The 20,746-nt window shown below is 41.4% G+C and overlaps 1 protein-coding gene across 7 annotated transcripts in view; it reads right to left on the bottom strand.

Moving 5' to 3' along the window:
* Nucleotides 1–19,454, bottom strand: part of cbfa2t3 (CBFA2/RUNX1 partner transcriptional co-repressor 3) — a 67,388-nt gene extending 47,934 nt beyond the window's left edge. For 5 of the 7 annotated variants that reach the window (XM_041816843.1, XM_041817090.1, XM_041817139.1 and 2 more), the window contains exon 1: nucleotides 18,573–19,454. In XM_041816843.1, coding sequence (XP_041672777.1) covers nucleotides 18,573–18,780 — 208 coding nt within the window. In that variant the 5' untranslated portion in view covers nucleotides 18,781–19,454. Of the gene's footprint in view, nucleotides 1–1,447; nucleotides 2,490–18,572 lie in introns of those variants that run through there. The other 2 variants (XM_041817010.1, XM_041817214.1) reach the window with 2 other exon arrangements.
* Nucleotides 19,455–20,746: the final 1,292 nt, after the last annotated feature.

Genomic DNA, 20,746 nt, shown 5'->3' with positions numbered 1-20,746 from the left:
TAATAACATTAGTTACACAGCGTAAACTGGAAATGCTTGAGTCCATATTTCAATTTAAACCAGTCTTAAAGTCTAATGTAGACCTAACATTAATGTAGATATTAATCTTTTATCTACAATATTCTTGACATCTGTGGAATAAAGATATCAATTAACCAATAACAGTGACTTTGCTGCCTGATGCTGCTTCTGTAGTAGAAAGCATTTTGTCTCTAAAAGCCCTGCAGTATGCTTCATACATCTCATTCATGTATCTGTGGTCCATATGAACTAAATAAACACTCTGAGGTCATAATGAATGGCCTGCCTTTTAAGAGAGAGCTACTTAACGATGAAGAGGGGACATCTGCCTTAACGATGGAGGCAGAAAAGGAAGAGATGCCCGTTTGTGGTGGTGGTGATGGAAGTATAATGTGCGGTGAGGCAGGGTGTGTGCACTGCGGTTTCACCTCTGCAACCTCCCCGTCCATTGTTTCGAGACTATTATCAACTGTTCAATTATTCAGATGATATTTACCAGGGCCAATTATACAGGGCCGCGTCCTGCAGAGAAAATGGCCTGAGTGTTTTACTGTTGCACTCAACGGCGGAAGAGAGCGCTGCTGAGGCTGTTCAAGTGAAAGGGGGGGAGAGAACCTCTGGGTGGACTTGTTTCTTCTCAGGGAGTGTCCCCCCACAGTCACCAGAGCCGTTAGAAACCATCCCCAACATGATACATTTTCAGCTGTTTTTGTGTCCTTCAGCTGACATAGTGTTCCTGTTTAACATTTCCTCTTCCTTTAGTGCCTCTAGAAGTTTTCTACTGTGTAACAGAAATAAAATAAAGTCTTTTTCTACAAGTTTCCTTTTCAGACTCCTATGATGGTGATGCACAGTAAAGCACATAGAAAGGAGGAGGGATGCTGGAGTTCAGGTCAGGGTAAATGGATCAATTCACACATACAACATCACCCAGCCAAGGTGGACACCAAGTTCACGGAGAGCAAAGATTTAGTGTCATCACTTTGTGTAGCATCACTTTGATGTGCGGCTCAGGCTGATGGGGCAAACATCACATGAAACACCCCTTAAGTCTCTCTCTCGCTCTTTCACTCCATCTCTGGTCACTCAACAAATTGTGTTCACTCTAAAGTGAAAACTAAGTCTGACATTAATATACTTCAACCCTAAAAGATAACTAAAATGTAGAATTAGTGGTTTCAATAGAAGATAAATAAATAGAGGAGAAGAGGCAGGTTGATTGTCTTCCCATTGGACCGACAAAGCTGCAAACATGTTGACTAGAATGGGTCTTGAATTTGAGATACTGAAGCTTGGTGACCCCTCACTAAAGAAGCACTTGTTCATTAGGACCAAGGAGCCCCAGTCCATCAGAAGACAGGCAATTCCCACCACTAACAAATCAAACCTTTCCCATAATTTGCTTGACTTTCCAGGTTGTACTTACTTTGTGAAGGTCGAGGTCAGTCTGAGGTAATAGAAGCGGTGATAATCCACACCGAAGAGTGTCTTAAACCGGTTTTATACCGTCTCAATCCTCATTATTTGGGAAAACAAAGAAGGTAAAGCCTTTGCTCAATAGTTCTGGAAACTATTCAGGTGTTATCCTCCTTTTTTATTTGTTTTGGAAGTATAGAGAGGAAATAGGGGTAGAAGCCAGAGTCTGCCACAAAAGACAATGTTTAACTTTCCTTTGGGAGTTCAAAATGGTTATTGACTTTCCAGGTTTAATAAATTATGAGGTATTTCTTTTCTCAGTTATATCAACAAAGGAAAAATCTAGGATCCTTACGCACACTGATGTCTTTGGTTTTACAGTTTTAAAAGAAAGCTTCTGGTGTTGACGTTAGTGTGATAAAAAAAAATCACAACTTATCCCAGTCATGTAAATCCGCTCTCATGCACATATTAACCATCCCAGACAGAAGGAAAAAAAACACTTTCAACCGCAAAAATGTCCTCTGGTTCTGTTAAAGCAGGCAAAAGTATTTCTTTTGTTGCTGTAAAGTCCACAAGTGCTTGCGTAAAAACGCAAAATATGAAGATGCGGGTCCTGTTGTCTGCAGGGTGCGCCTATTAGACCTCCAACTTTAAACCCTCTTCTTTAGTTCACAGTCCAGCCACGATCCGTGCTGTCAGGAACAAGTCATTATACATCCGGGGTGATCAATTCGGTTCCTTTTTCTGGTTTAGAAACACAGTTTCTCTTCACTCTAAACCGCGCGGTTCAGCGTACGATCCTTCTCCTCCTCTCCTCCCTACGCGCCGCCGATCCTCCGCCGACCTGCCTCCTTCACAGGCTGCTGGATAAATATTCACTTCTCCCGGAGAAAATAGTGCTCAGCAGGGCTTATTTGAAGCTTTCTTCCCCCCGTCAGTGAACAATGTCGTGTTTTTCGTACTTGTTGTTTTGTCTTCAGTGATGAGTGGAGCGTGCGGGCCCACTGTGCGCAGTAACGCGGCTCTCTCCTCCTCCTCCTCTCTCTCTGTCCTCGCTGTAGCCTTCTGTCTGCGTTTAAACACCATCTGGAGCTCCTAACCTCTCTCTCTCTCTCTCTCTCTCTCTCTCGCCCCCTGTCTCCCTCTCTCTCTCTCTCTCTCTCTCTCTCTCTCTCTCTCTCTCTCTCTCTCTCTCTCTCTCCCGGGTACCATCAGAGAGAGGCAGGAGTTGGCAGCTATTGTACAGGAATCCTCTCTACACTGAAGAGGATCCAAATAAAAGCCCAAACAGAGAGACAAATATTAAGATAAAGCCACGTGTGCATAACCCTATATAACAAATAAATCCTGAAACACACTATGTCAATAAGAGTTAAACTCTCGTGCCACTTTCACTCTAAAACGCACAGGAAAAACAACTCAAAACTACAAATTGCGCACGTCTGCATTGCAAACTGAAGCCATAAACATTTTTTTAGCCTTTCTCATTATTTCAGATGCCAAAAGCATCAAATCAAAAAGCAATTTGAGAAAAAGTGAGACTGGTTTGCAGTACCGCTGTCTGCCCGTGGGGGGCGCTGTTTCCTCATATCAAGACGACGAGGACAACAAGAGGAGAGCAGGATTGAGACCACGAGACTGCAGACTTTATTTGACTTATTTAGAGCTTGAACAAAAATATACTTTCCTGGAGATATGTGAGTAAATATTAGTAAACACACAAAACTTGTAAAAATAAAATTCTTGGAGCTGTCATAAAAGCTCAGGTGATGGAAGATATCATGGAAAATAGTCTCTTTTTTATCACTGTCATTAATGCTGCGCTTTTATTGCTGTGCATACATTATATTCGTCTTTATTTCTTTTTTATGGTGCCTGATAATGTAGCATTTATGTTGTTCTACACATGTTTACATCCTATTTAACTGCCTATTTAAATTACCATATAGTTTTAATGGGGACTATTTAAAGCCCCTGTGAGGAGTTTTTGGCTGGTTAGGAAGCACACTTAAATTGACATTAATATCATATGCCCTACAAGAGTGAGTAAGACCAACAGCAAAAACACAGATAACCTTTATACAGCAGGTTTTAATGCATGTAGCTGCTGTCAGGGTAGGTTTTTTGTTATTGTTTGTTTTTTGGGCTTTGTTTTCCTTTTATCGAGCGATAAGACAGATGATAGAGCCAGAAACAGGGATGAGAGAGTAGGGAATGGCATGTGGTGGAAAAGCCAGATTTGAACCCGGGCCACCCGCATACACAAGCGTGACCTTACCCATACAAAGTGTTAAAGAGGGGCAGGACTTTTCCAAAGATTCTCAGAAGGAGATTGGATGAACATCCTGTCTGTCATATTCATTACAGGCCAATCAGAGTGACAAGACAAAAATGAGGCTGTACACCTGCGCAGCTCCAACCAAGGTTGACAGGCAGATGCTAGTGTCGTATATAAACAGTGGAGCATGATGTGAATAAAAGTTATGCCGAGGTCAGTCTGGAGAAGAGAGAAAACGTCTTTTCAGTCATGAAAAGCTTTTGGTATGGCTCTACAGTCTTGTTTAAAGAGAAATGTGGTCCAATTCTAGTAAACTAATGCTGTGGCTACATCTGAGCTAATCGCTCAACCAGCAGCCATTGCATACCAACTTGCACTGTAACAACCCCCTCTTCCCTGTAACTCTCAGAAACTCATGCTGAAGCAGCTCGCCAGATGAGTGCAAACACCTTTTCCATCATTAAAAGCTTATGGCGGTTCTTTGCTCTGTATTTCATAAAGAAATCCAGTGCCCTCCTGAAAAAAACCTGCTGCTATACTATAGCTTCATCCAAACTAATTGCTACACTGGTGGCAGCCTCTTAAAACACCTTCCAGTACAACCCTAAACCTGACCACAGCTACCAGTTCTCTTCGAATGATGCTGATTGCTCAAAACCTTTTTGGGGTCTGGCACAAATGTTGCAGAAGACAAGTTTATGAAATCAACTCTCTTTTTTTCATTTTCTTCTGTAAATCTTAATAAGAGATACATTTGACTGCCGGGATACAGTTTCTTTATGTAAATTCATTCTACATACCAAAGAATTAAACACGGCTTTGTCTATGTGGCACAAAATCAACACATCCAAAGCTCTTCTCAGTCGCTTTCATGCAGGAGAAGTGCAAAAGATAAAGCTGCAAGGATCTCCAGTATCATTTAATTTAATGACATATCATAGAGTATTGGAAATAGAGCTTCCAGTTCACATATATGTCAAAAAATGTATCCAAATGCATTTTTTGCCTGATGAACAGCACAAAAAGAAAAGACATTTGTTTTAAAGTTATGAAAGCAGCAGCTGAAGTGGAACAGTGGCATTCTTAGTATTACACCTAATTGATGATGGGTATCAAAACGGCTAGTAATCTTGGAATAATTCATGGGGTCATAATTCTAATGTTCCAGCTTCTCTAAAGATAAAAAAATAGACTTTTGGTTGACTTTGGTGCATTAACTAGGGATGCGCACGTTGCTGGCTAGACAGTTAGTCGGATCCCTTTGTAGTCAGCACCAGGATTACAAATCGATTAAAGTATCAACATATTTTTCGTCGTTTCAGGCCTACAATCCTGGTCATATTCTCTGTCTAAACTGTGACACAGTCGTCCACCACTAGCAGCTGATGTATTTGTTCATAAAGGCTGCTGGTATATAACCGAAGCACTGAATGATGGTATTCAGCACAGGAATGTGGACATTAGCCTACAAAGAAGATCAAAGGCCTGTGGATGCTAGCAATGCTAACATGTTCTGTAACTCAGTTTCACACTAATATAATTATAACTTGCAATTATTTTGATAGGAAGTTATTCACTCATAACACTACTAGCATTTACGTAAATTAAAAAAACCCTATCACTCATATCAAAACTATACATAACCTATATAATAAGGCCAACACAGCACAGAGACAGAGAATAAGGCAGGTACAGTACACCTGGTTCCTCCATGAGATGTGAGACTCCTCCACCTGTCCACACCATGTCTGTTGGGCCCTTTACCCCACCCACCTGCCCTCTCTCTCCCTCTGGCGGATACACACACACACTCACAGACACACATAACCATAGAGGGGGACAGAAGACAAAGCTGACACCCTCCTGACCCCTCCTGTGTCTACAGAACAAACAAAACCAGCTTGTAAAGTACACACAGACAGCTGCTCTGCCCTGACTCTGGTCTCACCAGCCTCGCCACGCAGCCTCCAACACAAACACCGCCTTCATATAGAGCAGGGAGGATGTGAGAAAAACTGAATATGGAAAAGCAAGCAGGTGGAATCCCTGACACTCCTTGACTGACACGTAACAGTCCAGCCTGGGAGTAGTTTTTCAACTTCAGATAACTCAGAGTCCAGACTTTATTCTGTATGTATTAAGATAGACAAAGCAACAGAGGCCTGGGAGTGAAGCCAAAATACTTTGAATTCCTCTTGCTGATTTGCTGCATAGATCATAAACCCTGCCTGCTCCATGTTAATACATGAGACATGGATCCAACTTTAAAGTTCAAGTGCATGTCAAATACATTCTTAGTTAAACTGATGGTTAGTTATTTATAGGAATGTTCTTAGGCAAATAATATCAAATCTGATTAAATGGAAATTTGGATTATGCTTAATCAACGACTCTAAGTAAAGGAAACACTTGGGGAAAAAGTCAAAACTGAGCAGAATTTATAACATAGGATGACGGCATTAGTGGATTAATGATTTGACATTGGTTAGCAGAGAGTGGCTAACATTAGCAACATTAGCACCGCTAGCCTCAGATCCACTTTGCTGGTAAAAATCCACAAAACTGTGCTAAATGTGGTTTCTCATTGCTTCAGTCAAACTGCCTTATGTGAGTATACCCCTAGATATTATCATGCTGAGTAATGTCCAAGTGTTTTTTACTTGTTATTTTGCTTCATTTATTAACTTAATGAAAAAAGAGCAAATGTAATGTCATGATTGAGAGCTCTGTCCACAAATGGAACCCCCTAAAGCAATCACAATAACCTTGGTAGAGTAGAGGAGGAAAGGTGAGAGAAAATGAAATGAGTGGGTCTTTTAAATCTTTGTCAAGGGGGCAACTGGACTTGATTGAGGTTCTTGAAGATGTTTCGCCTCTCCTCCAAAAGGCTTCTTCAGTTCTAAAGTGACTGGGGCTGGAGCAAGAACTTCTAAACGACAGTCAGGTGAGCACTCAGACCATTAGGATGGTCCAAGGAGGCTATAAATTCTAGCTCTGGTTCCAGTCACTTTAGAACTGAAGAAGACTTTTTGGGAGGAGAGAGGAAATGTTTTCAAGAACCTCAATCAAGTCCAGTTGCCCCACTGATGAAGATTTGGATAACTATGAAGAATCTACATGGATGTAAATATGGGTATGGTAATTGTTGTGGCATCAGTTTAACAGTTACACCAAGTTGATGTCAATCCCAGCCGAGCAGGGTACACACTGGACTGGTCAATTACAGGGCTGGGATAGAGACAAACAAGCATTCATGCTCACACTCACAGCTATGGGCAATTTAGAGTCACCAATCAGCCTAATAAGCATGCCTTTGGATGGAGGAAGGAAGTCAAAGTACCTGGAGAGAGCCCAAGCATTCTCGGAGAATATACAGCTCCACAAAGAAAAGGCCTGTCTAACAGGGATTTGAAGAATTTGAACCAGGAACCCTCTCGCTGTGAGGAAGCAGAACTAATGAGAGGCATTTGCCTGCAGACCTGCTTTTTTGGCTCATCTGTTACTGACCTCTTCAACAGGACGACCTGGACCATGGGGCAGACACGACAAGTGATGTACTAGCCCTTGTTGAGTTTTTCCTTAACTTATGTTGTAATTTTAATTTAATCCCCATTACTCTCACCCTAACCTTTGGGGTTTGGGGGACTTACCCTGACCCTCTTTGGGGTTTTCTTACTTTGTGGTGTGTTTGATTAAAGTTTATTCCCCCCAGTGAATTTTTTATTTTCATTCATAAATTCTGCTTACTGTAAAATAGCCACTTACCTTAACTGCTGATAGCAAGCAGAAAAAGATATACATCATTCAGCACGTCATTCTGGTTCCAGCTTGGGCAATGTACTTCAAGTGCTGCCCCATGGTTGAGGTCGCCCCATTGTAGAGGTCTGCACCAGATCAGCCCAAAACACCCCACCATAGAGGTCTGCTGCCAGATCCTCTGGGAATTAACTGCTATTCCTAGCGCCTCTTGGTTCCAAATTAAGTCACCAGAGCTTTGTCAGCACTTACTGCAGTGCAACTTTGAATTCACTTTTGCACAGCTGAAGTAAATGGAGAGACGTTCTCCATATTTATACACAGTCAATAGTCTAGAGCCAATGAATTTGTTCAGACTACTTCATGCTGATTTACTGTGAAGTTTCTGCAGAAAACATTGTCAAACGTGTAGACATACAAAGTCGAACACAGCACTATTACACACATGAGCAGATGCAAAGGCCATTACTAGGTGGTACTGTCAGAGGCAGCATGTGTAGTGTAACATGGTGGAAGTACGGTTGTCAAGGAGATGGATGGAGTGTTTATGAAACTCACTCTCTTTATTTTTTTCTCCTTCAGAGTTATGGCCCTAGGTGTACACATGCAGCTGTGTGTCTCTTTAGTATGTTGCTATAGGAGGCTTATTTGTTTCCAGAGCAGCATACTTATAAGCAAAGAGGTGTGTGTGTGTCAGTATGTGTGTGTGGCCTTGAGTGACAGAAAGGTTGGGCAATGGGGGTTGCATTCAAAGAAAGGATTCCTGTCAAGGTGACAGCTCTGAGATTGACAGGATGCTATTCTCCTCGGGAGTGGCGTCAGTCAACCTGTCAGCCTCCGCGTGCGACAGCCCCTCACTCCTCTTAATTTGGCCTTTTGTTGAGCGGTCACTGGGTTAGCTGTGACACCACAATGTGGCCGTACTGATAAACTGCACAAAGAGACACACATAAGGTGGGAAGTCGCTTCGATGAACTCTCTGTGCCATCTTATACAACTGAAAGCCACACTTGATGGCATTAAAACAGCTTTGTCTCCTCTTTTTGCTTTCTTTCTTCATCTCACAAACACACATCTGGATCTGGACTCTGCAGTGACAGCATCTCCTGGATGGCTGAGCACTCACTCTCATACAAGGTTTGGTCATTGTGCATGTAGGGAAATGCCTATTTCTGTGCATGTGTGTGTGTGTGTAAGGGAGAAGTTTGCAGCATTTCCTCCACTCACACACACATTGTAAATCCTTTCCTATAGTGGCAGTCACAGACTAGTGTGTTGAAATGAGATAAGGCCCTGAGCCGACTGAAAGGAACGCCAGACCCATTGTGTTCCCGCGCTCCTCTCTTCTTTCCTCTCCTATCCTCTCATCTTTTATGCACCTTTAACAGAGAGTGCTCTCATGGAGGTGTCATTAAAGTTGGCTGTGTTGGTTCCAGTTTATAGTGAAAGAAGAAATCTCACTTGATCAAACCCAGAAAAAAGTAGCCGAGTTGTGTTGCAGATAGAAATGACTGGGTTTGTATTGTGAAAGTTGTTTCTCTGAAAGCATGCTTAAGAGGCAGCTGAGGATATTGTTCTCTCCCGTTTTTGTGTTAACATCTCCACTGTGTGCTTGTCCTAACGCTGCTCCATAATGTTATGAAAGAGGATGAGACAGAGAGTCTTTCTGTAATACGCTGTGCTGTAACGGATCATTGACCCACCCACTCAAGCACGTACACTGGAATGCTGCTTTTACAAATTGCACCCATAGACCCCTGACATTTTGTTTGCAATCGAGCAGCAAAGTGTCGGTTGTCTGAATCATTCAGACATGATGGGAATTCAAAATTCAATTTGTGCTCTTTTGGAGAAATAATGTCCTTTGAAATACTTGACTAGCAGGGTTGTTTCTGCCACAAAACAACTCGTATTAAAAGGCACTAGATATTGTATTTCTGCTCTTCAGTAAGTCTGAATGGTACTGTTTCTATCCTACATGGTTTCTTTATTTTTATCTGCAGTGACTGGTAAAAGTATGGCCAATCGCAATGTGTTATTCTTAATTTAAGTATTTGCTTGAAGGCTGTCTGTCTGAGCCAAGCAAAACAGTTTTTTTTTGTGTGCATGGACCCATTTAAAATTTCCAACAAGATAAAGTAGATAACAGATTAGAATGAACTGTAATTTTAATGGAAACTAAACTCTGTAAGGAAGCAAATATGAACACTTTGGTGAGAGTGATTATTGGATTCGTGTCACACTTTTTGAGGCTAACTTCTACCATCTAAAATGCAGTTTTACAGTCTGCCAATCAACCATTCTTATTTATTATCCGCTTCCATCCATTTTCTTCCCCTTAAATAGGGCTAGGTTGCAGTGACAGCAAGAGGGACCCAGACATTTCTCTTCCAAGCAACATTTTCAAACTACCCCTGGGGGATCCTGAAGTGTTCCCAGGCCAGAAAGGATGCAAGTATGTAAATAAGTTTTGGGCATGCAGGGCACTAAAGATTCACTGTGGAGCCCAATGTGCCATGATCCCAGGATGGAGGGGGGGGGGGGCAAGCTTGACACAGCAGCAGCCAAGGTTAAACTCAACAGCTTCTCTTTTGTCTGGGCCTTTTCACCCCTGATAACAGGTTTTGAGACCCCAGTAATTTTCAGGTAATTGGACCCCTCATTCCATCCTTAAGGTGAGGACTTTGTTATTTTTTTTCCAAATATTTTTTGGAACCCATGCTTCTGGTAATATGCAAAGGCATCCAGAGCACCATCTGGGTTGTGTCAATCCTTCCCACCCAATGGTGCCCTTAGGCAGGCTTACTCACCACATCTACGCCTTACTTGAACCTCAAGTTTTGGCCCAAATGTGTCTAAAAGTTCTGCACAGTACTGTTATTCCTCAAATGAGTTCTGGGTCTACCCTGAGGTCTTCACCCAGTTGAGCGTGCCTGGAAGATCTCTAAATGAAGGCAACCAGAAGGCATCTTGATCAGAAACCCAAACCATCCCAACTGGCTCCTTTTAAAGGGGAGCAGCTCTGCTCGAAGCTCCCTTTGGATAGCGAGGCACCTTCCCTTGAAGTGGGAATGTTATTTATTTGACCATTAAAAAGAAATAACTTAGGTAAATAAGCAAGTAATGATGATGAAGAACAACAGTATTTGGCTTACAGAGACTGGTGTAATGTCAGTCAAAGCCAGTTAAATGCCAGCTATCAGCATTTTGGTATGATTTTCAATTAGCATTTTTATCAGAGGGATGTTTGACAGTAAGGATGTAAAGAAAAATTCTCCTCACTATCCAATATACATTACAATACTGGGTTGATGATTGGATTTCCTCATGATTTTCTACTTTCTAAAAACAGCATTGTTACAGGGGTTGTATTATTCTGTTTGTACTAGTACTCATATCATACCATCCTTTATAGCCATATAGATTTTTCCGTAAAAAAAATGTGATGCTGCTATATTAATGATATAGCCCATTAACATCTGCCAAGCTCCAAATGCCAAAATGGAAAAAGATTTTTTATTTGGCAAGTACATATCAGAGGACTTTTCTTCTGCTACTACAGTCAAAGAAGGGAAGCCAAAGGCAAATATTCCTGGATGGGAAAAAAAAAAGTGTATCACGATGCATTTTTTTTAATTGTCCATACTCATATTGATTTGTATTGCAAGATAAACTTGAGTCTAGGTATTGAATCTATATTTTGAGGGTCAAAATGGTACTAAACATCAAACTAATGTACAGAAAGATTTTAGAATGATTAGTAGAATGAACCGTGAGACCGAGTGGACTTGAGCCTCTACATGAAAACAAGTTCAGTAAGTGCATGTGCATGTGTGTTTCTGTTAGCCAGGCGGTCTCACTGAGCAGAAGTACTGAATGCCGGGTCACAGCTGACCAACAGAAGTGCAAACTGTCAAATGAGGAAGTGACACCTGATTGTATCAAGTGTTGACTCAAGAACAGAACACGTAGACTGAGCTCAGGGGGAAACAGACGGTAAAAAGTCCTTAGTGTGCAGGTGAAAACACCCCCATACATCCACATGAGAAAGATATGTCTATGTATGACTGTCTTCCTCCAGAGACAATACATGTGTGTCTGTGTGAGTGTGTATGGATGTGAAAGTGTGTTTTTGTGTGTGCAGACAGTTGGTGGTGCTGGCACTGGAGATAGGGAGTAGAGGGGGATGAGGCACTGTATCAAGTTGTGAACATCTGTTCCTCATAGAAACCACAAAGCTGGTGCTGAGGAAACACAGAGGGTAACTTCTCTCTCCCTCTCCCTTTCGCACATTCACACCTTGCACCACCTTGCCTTTCCTCCCACACATCCCCTTCTCTTTTGCATCCCTTATTTAGTAAGTTTTCTTTCCTCTTCAGTCTCGCCTCATCCTTAACATCAATGTTTTCCCAGATCTTTGATGAACTCACCCCTGTTATTTGCTTCTATCTGATTTTAAAGATAGCGGTGTAATCTTTATTTTTAGGGTCCGTGTAAACATACAGATTTTCATACAAAGCATATTTTTTAAAATTTAGTGACATGACAGAAGTGCAAGGCAACCACTTACGCTAAAGGTGTTACAAAGATAAACGCTGCACAGAAATTGCAAAACTGCATGTATTATTGGTTGTTAAACCAGATATTCAAGTCAAGTTTTCATCATTTCAGCTATCAAGGTATGGTGAGATGATTTTTTTCCTCTAAGATTGTGATGCTACATAAAACATTTGAGAATCAAGAGGTGGAAACATATGGATAAATGCAATAGAAACAGTAAAAATGGCATTAAAGTTAAGGTAGAGTAAAAACAGGCCAGCACTGGCTAAGCTACCAGCTCAGTTAATTTAAAATTGTACTTAATGAACTGTTAATCCATTAACAAAGGTGTTAAATCATAGTCTTAATTTCACATTAACCTTAATTGGTAGGACTCCAAATATCAAAACCATCAGCTTTATGCAATGTAATAATTTTGAATTCCTATGCGGCCTAAACTTAAAATCACAAATCTGTAATGAAAATATACAAATAATGAAAACTTTTATGAATACTGCCTTCATTCTAGCAGCGTTTTTTAAGTAAAATTCATGTAGGATTAAACAGCATTTCAAAATAAAAGCACCTGGAGAAGAGGCAGACATTCTGTTTTGCGACTCAATAATTGCTTCAGAGGCACTCGGCTCATTTTGCCCTAGACCAATCCTTCCACGTAGGAGCAGGGCTGGGGTCAGGGCTTACATTGGCCGGTTTTTACTAGTTTTTGGTCAGCATCACATTAAGTTGTCTGGCAGATAAATGTCTGGCTTGAACTTATGCCAGTTACCAGTTAAATAAATTAATAGTGAATGATTTCATACTTTCTCATATGAACTGTATTGAACACAGAATCACATCATGCAGAACTACATGGATCATTCTGGCTGGTGGCTGGAGCGACAACTCACCTACCCCGAGTCTGTGTGTGCGCTTAGGGCTTTCTGGCTATCCCAGCTAGCTGGAAGAACAGCTGTGGGAAGATCAGTTCACAAAAAGAGGACAGCACTGAACTACCCCAAGTGGACACTTTTCTCTTTCTTCATGACTACTTTGAATAAATGATGATGGTTTGATTTTATAGTTTTAGCAGCAGTTACAGTTGAGTTCATCAGTTTATGAGGACTAACATTGGACAGTAGTCAATGGTAATATGAATTTTGTTTGAAATGCAGTTTTAACATCATGCAAGACTGCTGGTTAGCTATTCATGGTGACAATTTGTTGATATTTTCTGCACAGGATGTTTTCAGCTGTTGATAACTGCTGTGTTGTGGTAGCAGCTCATATGCTAATATGCTAAGGTGATGGTAAGTGCTGTTTTCAAAAGCAGGTGTGTATGATGCATGACTGACTGCATGTGTGCAAGAAACAGCTTATCATACTCTTGATTATTATTGTTAATTTACAGCATGTATACATGCAAATAAAGTAATGACTTTTCTCATTCTGACCAAGGTCCAGCCAAGTCTAATCTGTGTAAACAAGCAAGCCATATAATGCTATCAAAGCTACGGTACTGTTCAGAACATTTAGGCATTTTTGGGACTGAAATTGAGACTGAAGTATGGTATTGATGTGACAAGTAAGCTGCCTGCAGCACTAAAAGGTAGAAGGGAGGACTGACACAATCCAGGTCGTGCTCTGATGATATTACCAGGGGCATGGGAAAACAATCTGTTGAAAAAATAAGATAGTCCACACCTTCAGAGCAAAGTAGGGGGTGGATGTGGCTTGTAAGCAGGGTCAAGGTCCTAGGGATGCAGAGATATTTCAGTTGGTTGGCATTCAGTGGGCATGTCTATAACATGCTTTATTTTGAGGGAAATATCTTTATCTCTGTGTTTTTCCACATCATAAGCAGAAATTTGGGGCACGATTAGTTGCCATGAGCCACTGGTCTCTGGGTGTATTACCAGGGGTGAAAAAGCCTAAAAAAAAAAAAGAGATGCCATCGAAATTGATCTTGGCTGCCAAGCAATGCATGTGTGTTGACATGTGTTGAGCTTGAATCTGGCAGCCTTTCCAACTCTCTCCAGCCTTAGGTTATGCAACACTGACCAGTAATGAATCCTTAGCACCCTACATGCCTTAAACTTCTGCGTGTGACTGTACATCTGGTAGCAGTTCTACAGACAGAATTCTCGAGGACCAAAAAACAGCCAGCGTAAACTTTGGTTGGGGTCCTTCATCTCTTTCAGACATTCCTTCCTTCCCCTCCAAGGCCGGTACTACACATGATAAAAGTGAATTTGAAAAAAAAAAAAATAATGATGTTAAGTGAAACCAAATTTACCTGAAGGTAAGGTTTGATAATAATCTTCAAATAGGTGTCCATGTTAAAGATTAATCTTAAAGAAATAACAGCTGTGGGGTAGGTGGCCCAGTAGTTAGGTTGTGCCCCATGCAGGCAGAAGGCCTATGTTAAGGCTGGCCTGTGGCTCCTTCCCTGCATGTCTCTCCACCACTCTCTCACCCCTGTTTCTGACCCTATCATCTGTCCTCCTCTGTCAATTAAGGCATAAAAAGCCCAAAAATATATCTTTAAAATTAAATAAATAAATATTTTTTTAAAAAGATAAATAAATAAATAACATTTACAGGATTAAGGGATGCATGCCCAGCTCTGGCAGCTTGAATATTCAGGATACACAGAACACATGGTGCTGTTTTTCCTTCAATGTATAAATGCATAACAGATGGAGAGAATGACAAAGAAAGTGCAATTTTTAAAAAAAGAATGAAAAAAAAATTTAAGATTTTGGGATTGTACAGCTTGAATCAAAAATAAGTCATGGGTCTATAAAAAGTTTGAGAATTGAAAGGATTTATCTCAGAGTACTAAACTGATTATATGATTGCTTGAAATAGATTTGAATCAGTCTGTAGATGCCTGAGTAGTAATCATGAAGTGACATCAGGAAAGGCAAAGTAGCAAAGTTATATTTCTGTAGTGTTAAAGTTATCTCTTTTTGAAAGAGAAATCTGTTTAAAGCAGCTTCTTCATGGCCGTAGAGGATTAGGATTGGGACTAAATTATAAAGTCTATGATACAGCAGACGTGACTTAAGGCTTTGTTAGGGATTCACTGCACCTTCTCCCTCAAAGTCCATTGATTTAGTGCTTGCTCCTTTTCTTCCTCTCTCCATCTCTCTCATTGCCTTCCTCCCTCTATCAGGGCCCGCTGTGACGATGTGCTACTGCTGGGTGGCAGTTCCTTATTGCAGAGTGTCTGTATGAGGGTGTGTATGCGTGTGTGTGTCTGTATGCTGTGTGCGGCTGATAAGACCCAGGGAGAAGAGCCAGCGTGCCGACATATTCTTGCCACCGCGGTTATCGCCCGTCGCAGCTGTGCCTGAGCTCTGCGACATCTGCTCCCTCACAGGAAGCCTATGCTGCAGCTCACAACACCTTACACACACACACACACACCCACACACACTCACATGCACGCGCACAAGCACACATTTCTACAGCTTCTCCATACAGCAGGAACATATCTCTGGACTAAACACCCACCAAGAAAAGCCTACACATTTACACCAGGTAAACTAGCTGAGACAAAGAGTTGTGTTTACAGTTCACATTGACACATTTTGGTTCTCTCATTTTTGCATGAATGTGTGTGAGATGAATGGATTGGAGCAGCGACACCAGAGTTCTACTGGGTTTTTATCACAGAATTACAGGGGGGATGCTTATGACTAAGCCTAATTATAGAGGCCTTATCGCAGCGACGTTCACAAAGCTCATTACTGCCAAGAGACGGCAGGCGCTGCAGGTAATTCACTCCATTGGGTATTAGTCGTCACTGCCTTACAGTTTCTACATATTTAGAGTCTATAAAATCGGTCCGTTAATGTCTGATTCTTAATGCATCTCTCTCTCTCCCTCTCTCTTTTCAAACCCTCTCCTGCTGATTTAAGTTAAGGTTTTCATTTTTCACCTAAAGGCACTACGTCACTGTTTTCAGTGCTTTAAGAATCAATTACATTTTTTTCTTCTCTTCCCTTTTTACTCCTGGATGTCTTTCAAGTATCTCTCAACTGTCTCCAGATTCCCACCTCCTTAAAGATTTCTCTGTCGTCCTTCACTTTGATTCACCCTCATGACCTTACTTTGCAAAGATGGACTGGCCTGATTTCATGTCTATCATCTGGCAGATCCATCATGCAAAGCTCCAATCTGTAACAGTTGTTGCTGGTCTGAGAATGGCCCGGAGCAATCAGCATCATTTGAGGAAAATGAGGCATTAGCTACAGGCAGAGTCTAGTTGTATTGCAAGCCGGTAGCAATGGCCGCAGCAGGTGTAGCAATTATCTTGCATGTAGCACGAGGCATATAGCAAACAAACAACACTAATGCCATAATACTATATCACTGAACATAAACATTTGTCTTCCTCCTTCAATATATTTCCCCTCTGCATCAACCCACTGCTGCATTCAGGTCTTCCACTGATCAAAGCAGCGCGATAGTTCTTCTTCAGACAGTTGTTTCAGAACATCTGACGTTCTTTTCTAAACTTCTGACACAGACTCACAATGTGTACTTTTGAGTACAGATTTAATCTTAGGAAAGTCACACATTGCTAGGTGAATAGGGAGGGTGATCTGTACTGTGATTTGTTTTTGGGTCAGAAACTGCTCAACCGAAAGTGCAGTGTGAGCTGGCACGTTGTTTTGATGAAGAATGAAACTATTTCTCACAATCGTGGTCTCTTTGTTCTGAGTTTTTCTTGCAGTTTTTTTTTTTTAGAACTGGTTTGTGATAGTGTTGATTACCTTTCTGGTAATCTCCTCTACATGATACCCTTAATGTCAAAGAAAACAATCAACATGTCCTTGAATTTAGACTTGCTTTGTCGTGCTTTCTTCATCCTTGGTAACAATGGTGTTTTCCAATACATTGACTGATGTTCTGTCTCATGATCGTATTGGAAGGTCCAAGTTTCATCACATGTAATGGCTCATAAAAGCTGGGTTTCTTTCAATTAGTTCCAAAATGTCTCCACAAATTTGCTTGCATTTTTTCCTTTTGATCAGGGGTCAGAAGTTTTGGGAAAACTTTGGCACATACTTTTGTCATGTTCAAATGTCATGCAATATTTGCTGAACAGTCTCTTTATCAGTGGTGACCATTTCTGCTCTCATTCTTACACTGAGAAATTCAAACATGTGACATGCAGTGTTCCCCATACATCTGAGCTAATGTACAAAAAGATTTGGTTGCTGTTTTGTTTAATTTCACCAAAGATTTCAAGTTAATGCATTGCTCAACTTTTAAGATAATCATCCTCCGAAGCTTTAGCAAAAACATGTGCACTTCAATCAGTACCCAGCAGCGAACTAAAGACATCATGTATTGAAAACTTACAGCAGTTGTGTATGAATACCCAACCTTTAATATATTACAATCAGTGTGACTGTGAACCATGTGGTTTTATCCTCATAAGCGCAGTCTCACTATTTCATAGCCATATCTTATAAAGCAGCAGTTTTTTTATCAAATGTGGACAACACTTCTTTGTTTGAAAATGTGCAAAGAACCACACAAAAAGCTTTTCTTTTTGAAAAAGATGTTGATACTCCTCTGACCAGCTTTGGCATGAGTTTATTATATTTACAGCAGAGTTAAGTTGCACTGCAAGCCAGTAACAAAGACTGCTCCAGCAGCAGTTTTTATTACATCTGGACAGCATTTCTTCATTGAAAGAGAAGCAAAGAACCACACTGAAAGCTTTTCTTGGCAGACATGATTTTTTTGCCTTCTCTTGACTGCCTTCAGCATGAGTTTGATCCACCAGCTAGCTCCACTGTTCATAAACTATGACACTGTCTGCTGAGCTGCGCATGCTTACAACCTCATTTTGTCTAGACACGCTTTTCAATAACTCTCCTGCCCTTCCCAGACACTTTGTATGGGGGCTTCCCACATGGATGTGAAATATTGCATGTAAGGGATCTATGAAATGGTCTATCTGGCATGTCAGGTTACTCATGATCTGCAGGGTGCTTTACTCTGCGACTAAAGCTGAGCAATGAAACTCCAGAATCTGGTTCTGTTCCCTTGCAGCTGTGTGGGGAAGCCCAACGGAAGACCCCCTCCACCCACCCGGTATTCTTAAAACCTCTTTCCCTTTCCTTTCCAGTCAAACTGGACAAATATAATCTGCTGGGCTTGTTAGCAATAATCACATGTGCTTGACAAGACTAAACTACATGACAATAAGAAAGAAATGTTGAAAGAAATTACACTTGGTAAAAAAATACCCCTTAAGTACAGCCCAAAGTGAGTTGTTTTTTCAACACACAGGTGGTAATATCTAATGTTATTCCAAACCCCAGCTTCAGTCATGAAATAGCAGGTCTACTAGCAAGATGAAGAAACCGCACATTGTCCTTACAGCACGCGCACTAAGTCAACACAAACTGATTATCCGTCAATCACTCCAACTTAATGAGCAGACCTGACAGCTGCGGGACCCTCCATCACTCATCGCACTCACACACTGCCAGAAGATTTCATAAAAAACAGGTCCTTTAGGATGACAGGCTCCTACCTTCACTACATCTGTAGAGGCTGCTGGCTGCCAGGTTCTGATCGAGGTTTGCAGGCAGGAGTCTGCGGGCGCTCTGTTTCTCCCTCAGCTCCCTGTGGCTGATCAGTGTCACCGTGGGGACCCGTGAAGAAAACGCCGGAGCGGAGGAGCAAGACCCTGCTCTCAGGCTGGCCTTCTTCTGGCATTCTAAGTAGACCTCGGCAGACATGACAAGGCTTTTCAAACCGCTGCTGAAATTTAAACTGATCAATTTCTGTGCAAGACTTGCTTGTATCTACTTTTGTACTCTTAGTGTCTATATGCACTCCAGCAAGTCTATGTCCAAGACACAAGCCAATCAAGGTGTAATTGATCACAAATACTGTAAGGCGTCCCTTCTGGATGTTCTAGTCCAGATGTTTTTGAAGCTCTGCGGGTGTTTTTGTTGTTTTTAGTCCCTCCAAGTTAGCCTTTGAGGCCCTGGTAGACCATCGCATGACCCACTGAACTGCCATCCAAGGACAAGCTCCAAACATTGAAAACATAAAACAGACAAAGGTGAAGTCCTTCTCTTCCTCCGCCTGCTCATCAAAGAATAAGGTCCTTGTACATTTCCTGCATTCCTCTAGGGTTTTCCCTTCGATTCTTGTCTGCACACAACTTTGCATTAAAAAGATGCATGATAGTTGCGCCACAACTGGCCGTCTTTGCTTTCAACCAAAAGTCTGTCTTGTTTTCTTGAGTTGAACTTGTCACATACTTCTTCCTGACATTACTCTTCTTCCAGCACAGTGTACGAGAATGTCTCTGTGTATGTCAGTAGCAGGTCAGCGTGTCTCGTGGCTCTGGCTGAGGGGCTGTGCTCTCATCTGAACCCTCCTCCTGCCCTGACTGCTGCTGCAGCTAAAGAAGAGAAGTGTGTGTTAGTATGTAACAGTTTGTGTGTGTTCCTCCTTGTTGCAGGGCTGCAGTCCCCCTGGGGAGGCCAAGCAGCAGTGCTGGCTGTGGTGATAGCAGCAGACAGCAGCAGGCAGAAAGACCTGGGCCTCCATCTGGGCTTCCTCTGTCAGGAACCAGCTGTGTCTGCGGACCGCAGCCACTCCTTCCTCCTTGCATCCTCCTTCCTTAGTTACCCCATCCATCCTTTACAATGATTTTTTGCTTTTGTATGGCTTACTTAATGGACATGATGAAACTTTCTGTTGCCCCGTGTCCAAAAATTAAAACTTTTTCTGCATTCATACTCATCAAAGGGTTGTGGTTGTAACGTTTTTACTCCTTTAATCAACATAATTGCTCTAACATGTTGTCTTGTCTTTTTTATGACTCTGTGGTAGAGTTGATCATGTCTCAACCAGACGATCAGGGTTGAATCCCCAGCTCCTTCAGTCACATGCCAAAGAATCTGGGGCAAGAAAGTACACCCCAAATTGCATCTGCTGCTGCATCAGAGGCAGGTTAATTTGTGTGAATGAGATTACTTCAATAACAATGGACATGTGACATGGCAGCCTCTGCCATCAGTGTGTATGTGGTGTGATTGTGAGTGTAACCTGTGGTGTAATAGGTGCAACAAACATTCAAAGACACTTTTACAGTGTATTTGTAGCCCTCTTTAACATTGCATGTGACACAAATAGTGATAGCCACATTGCTTTTCTTTCAAATCTATCCCAGTATTGAACTGTTTGCACTGAAGCTGTAGGTTTAAAGCCATGGCTTAGGTGAACCTTTTGAAAAAATTCACCAATTCACCTGAAATGTATACTATTTTTTTTCACACAAAATCTAGGGTTAGGGATGTCTTTAATACCCAATTATGTTACTAACCTGTAGTCAGTTATGGCACTGTCCTAACTTTTTTAAGAGTACTCATGGTATCATGTAAATTGGTTATACATTTTTCCATTGTATTGTATTAGTGCAACTTTATTTAAATTCTGTTTTTACATTAAGTCACAGCCTTTTAAGAAATGGGGTTAAACTTCCTAAACAAAAGAAAAAATCTCCCTTAAAATCTGACATTTTCCCACACACAGAACATCAAAATCAAACCTGTTTCCTTGTTTTCAGATGGACACTTTTTGTTAACATTTATGGATTTAATCCCAAATCATCATGTTTCCATTTCAAATGTGGTAATTAGCCCCCCACACTTAATATCCTGACAGTAAGTTCTCACCACTAAATAAAAG

The sequence above is a fragment of the Cheilinus undulatus genome, linkage group 1, assembly GCF_018320785.1.
Source record: "Cheilinus undulatus linkage group 1, ASM1832078v1, whole genome shotgun sequence".
Lineage (NCBI taxonomy): Eukaryota > Metazoa > Chordata > Actinopteri > Labriformes > Labridae > Cheilinus > Cheilinus undulatus.
The sequence above is the reverse complement of the archived record's forward strand: the minus strand, read 5'-3'. Positions and strand labels throughout refer to the sequence as shown.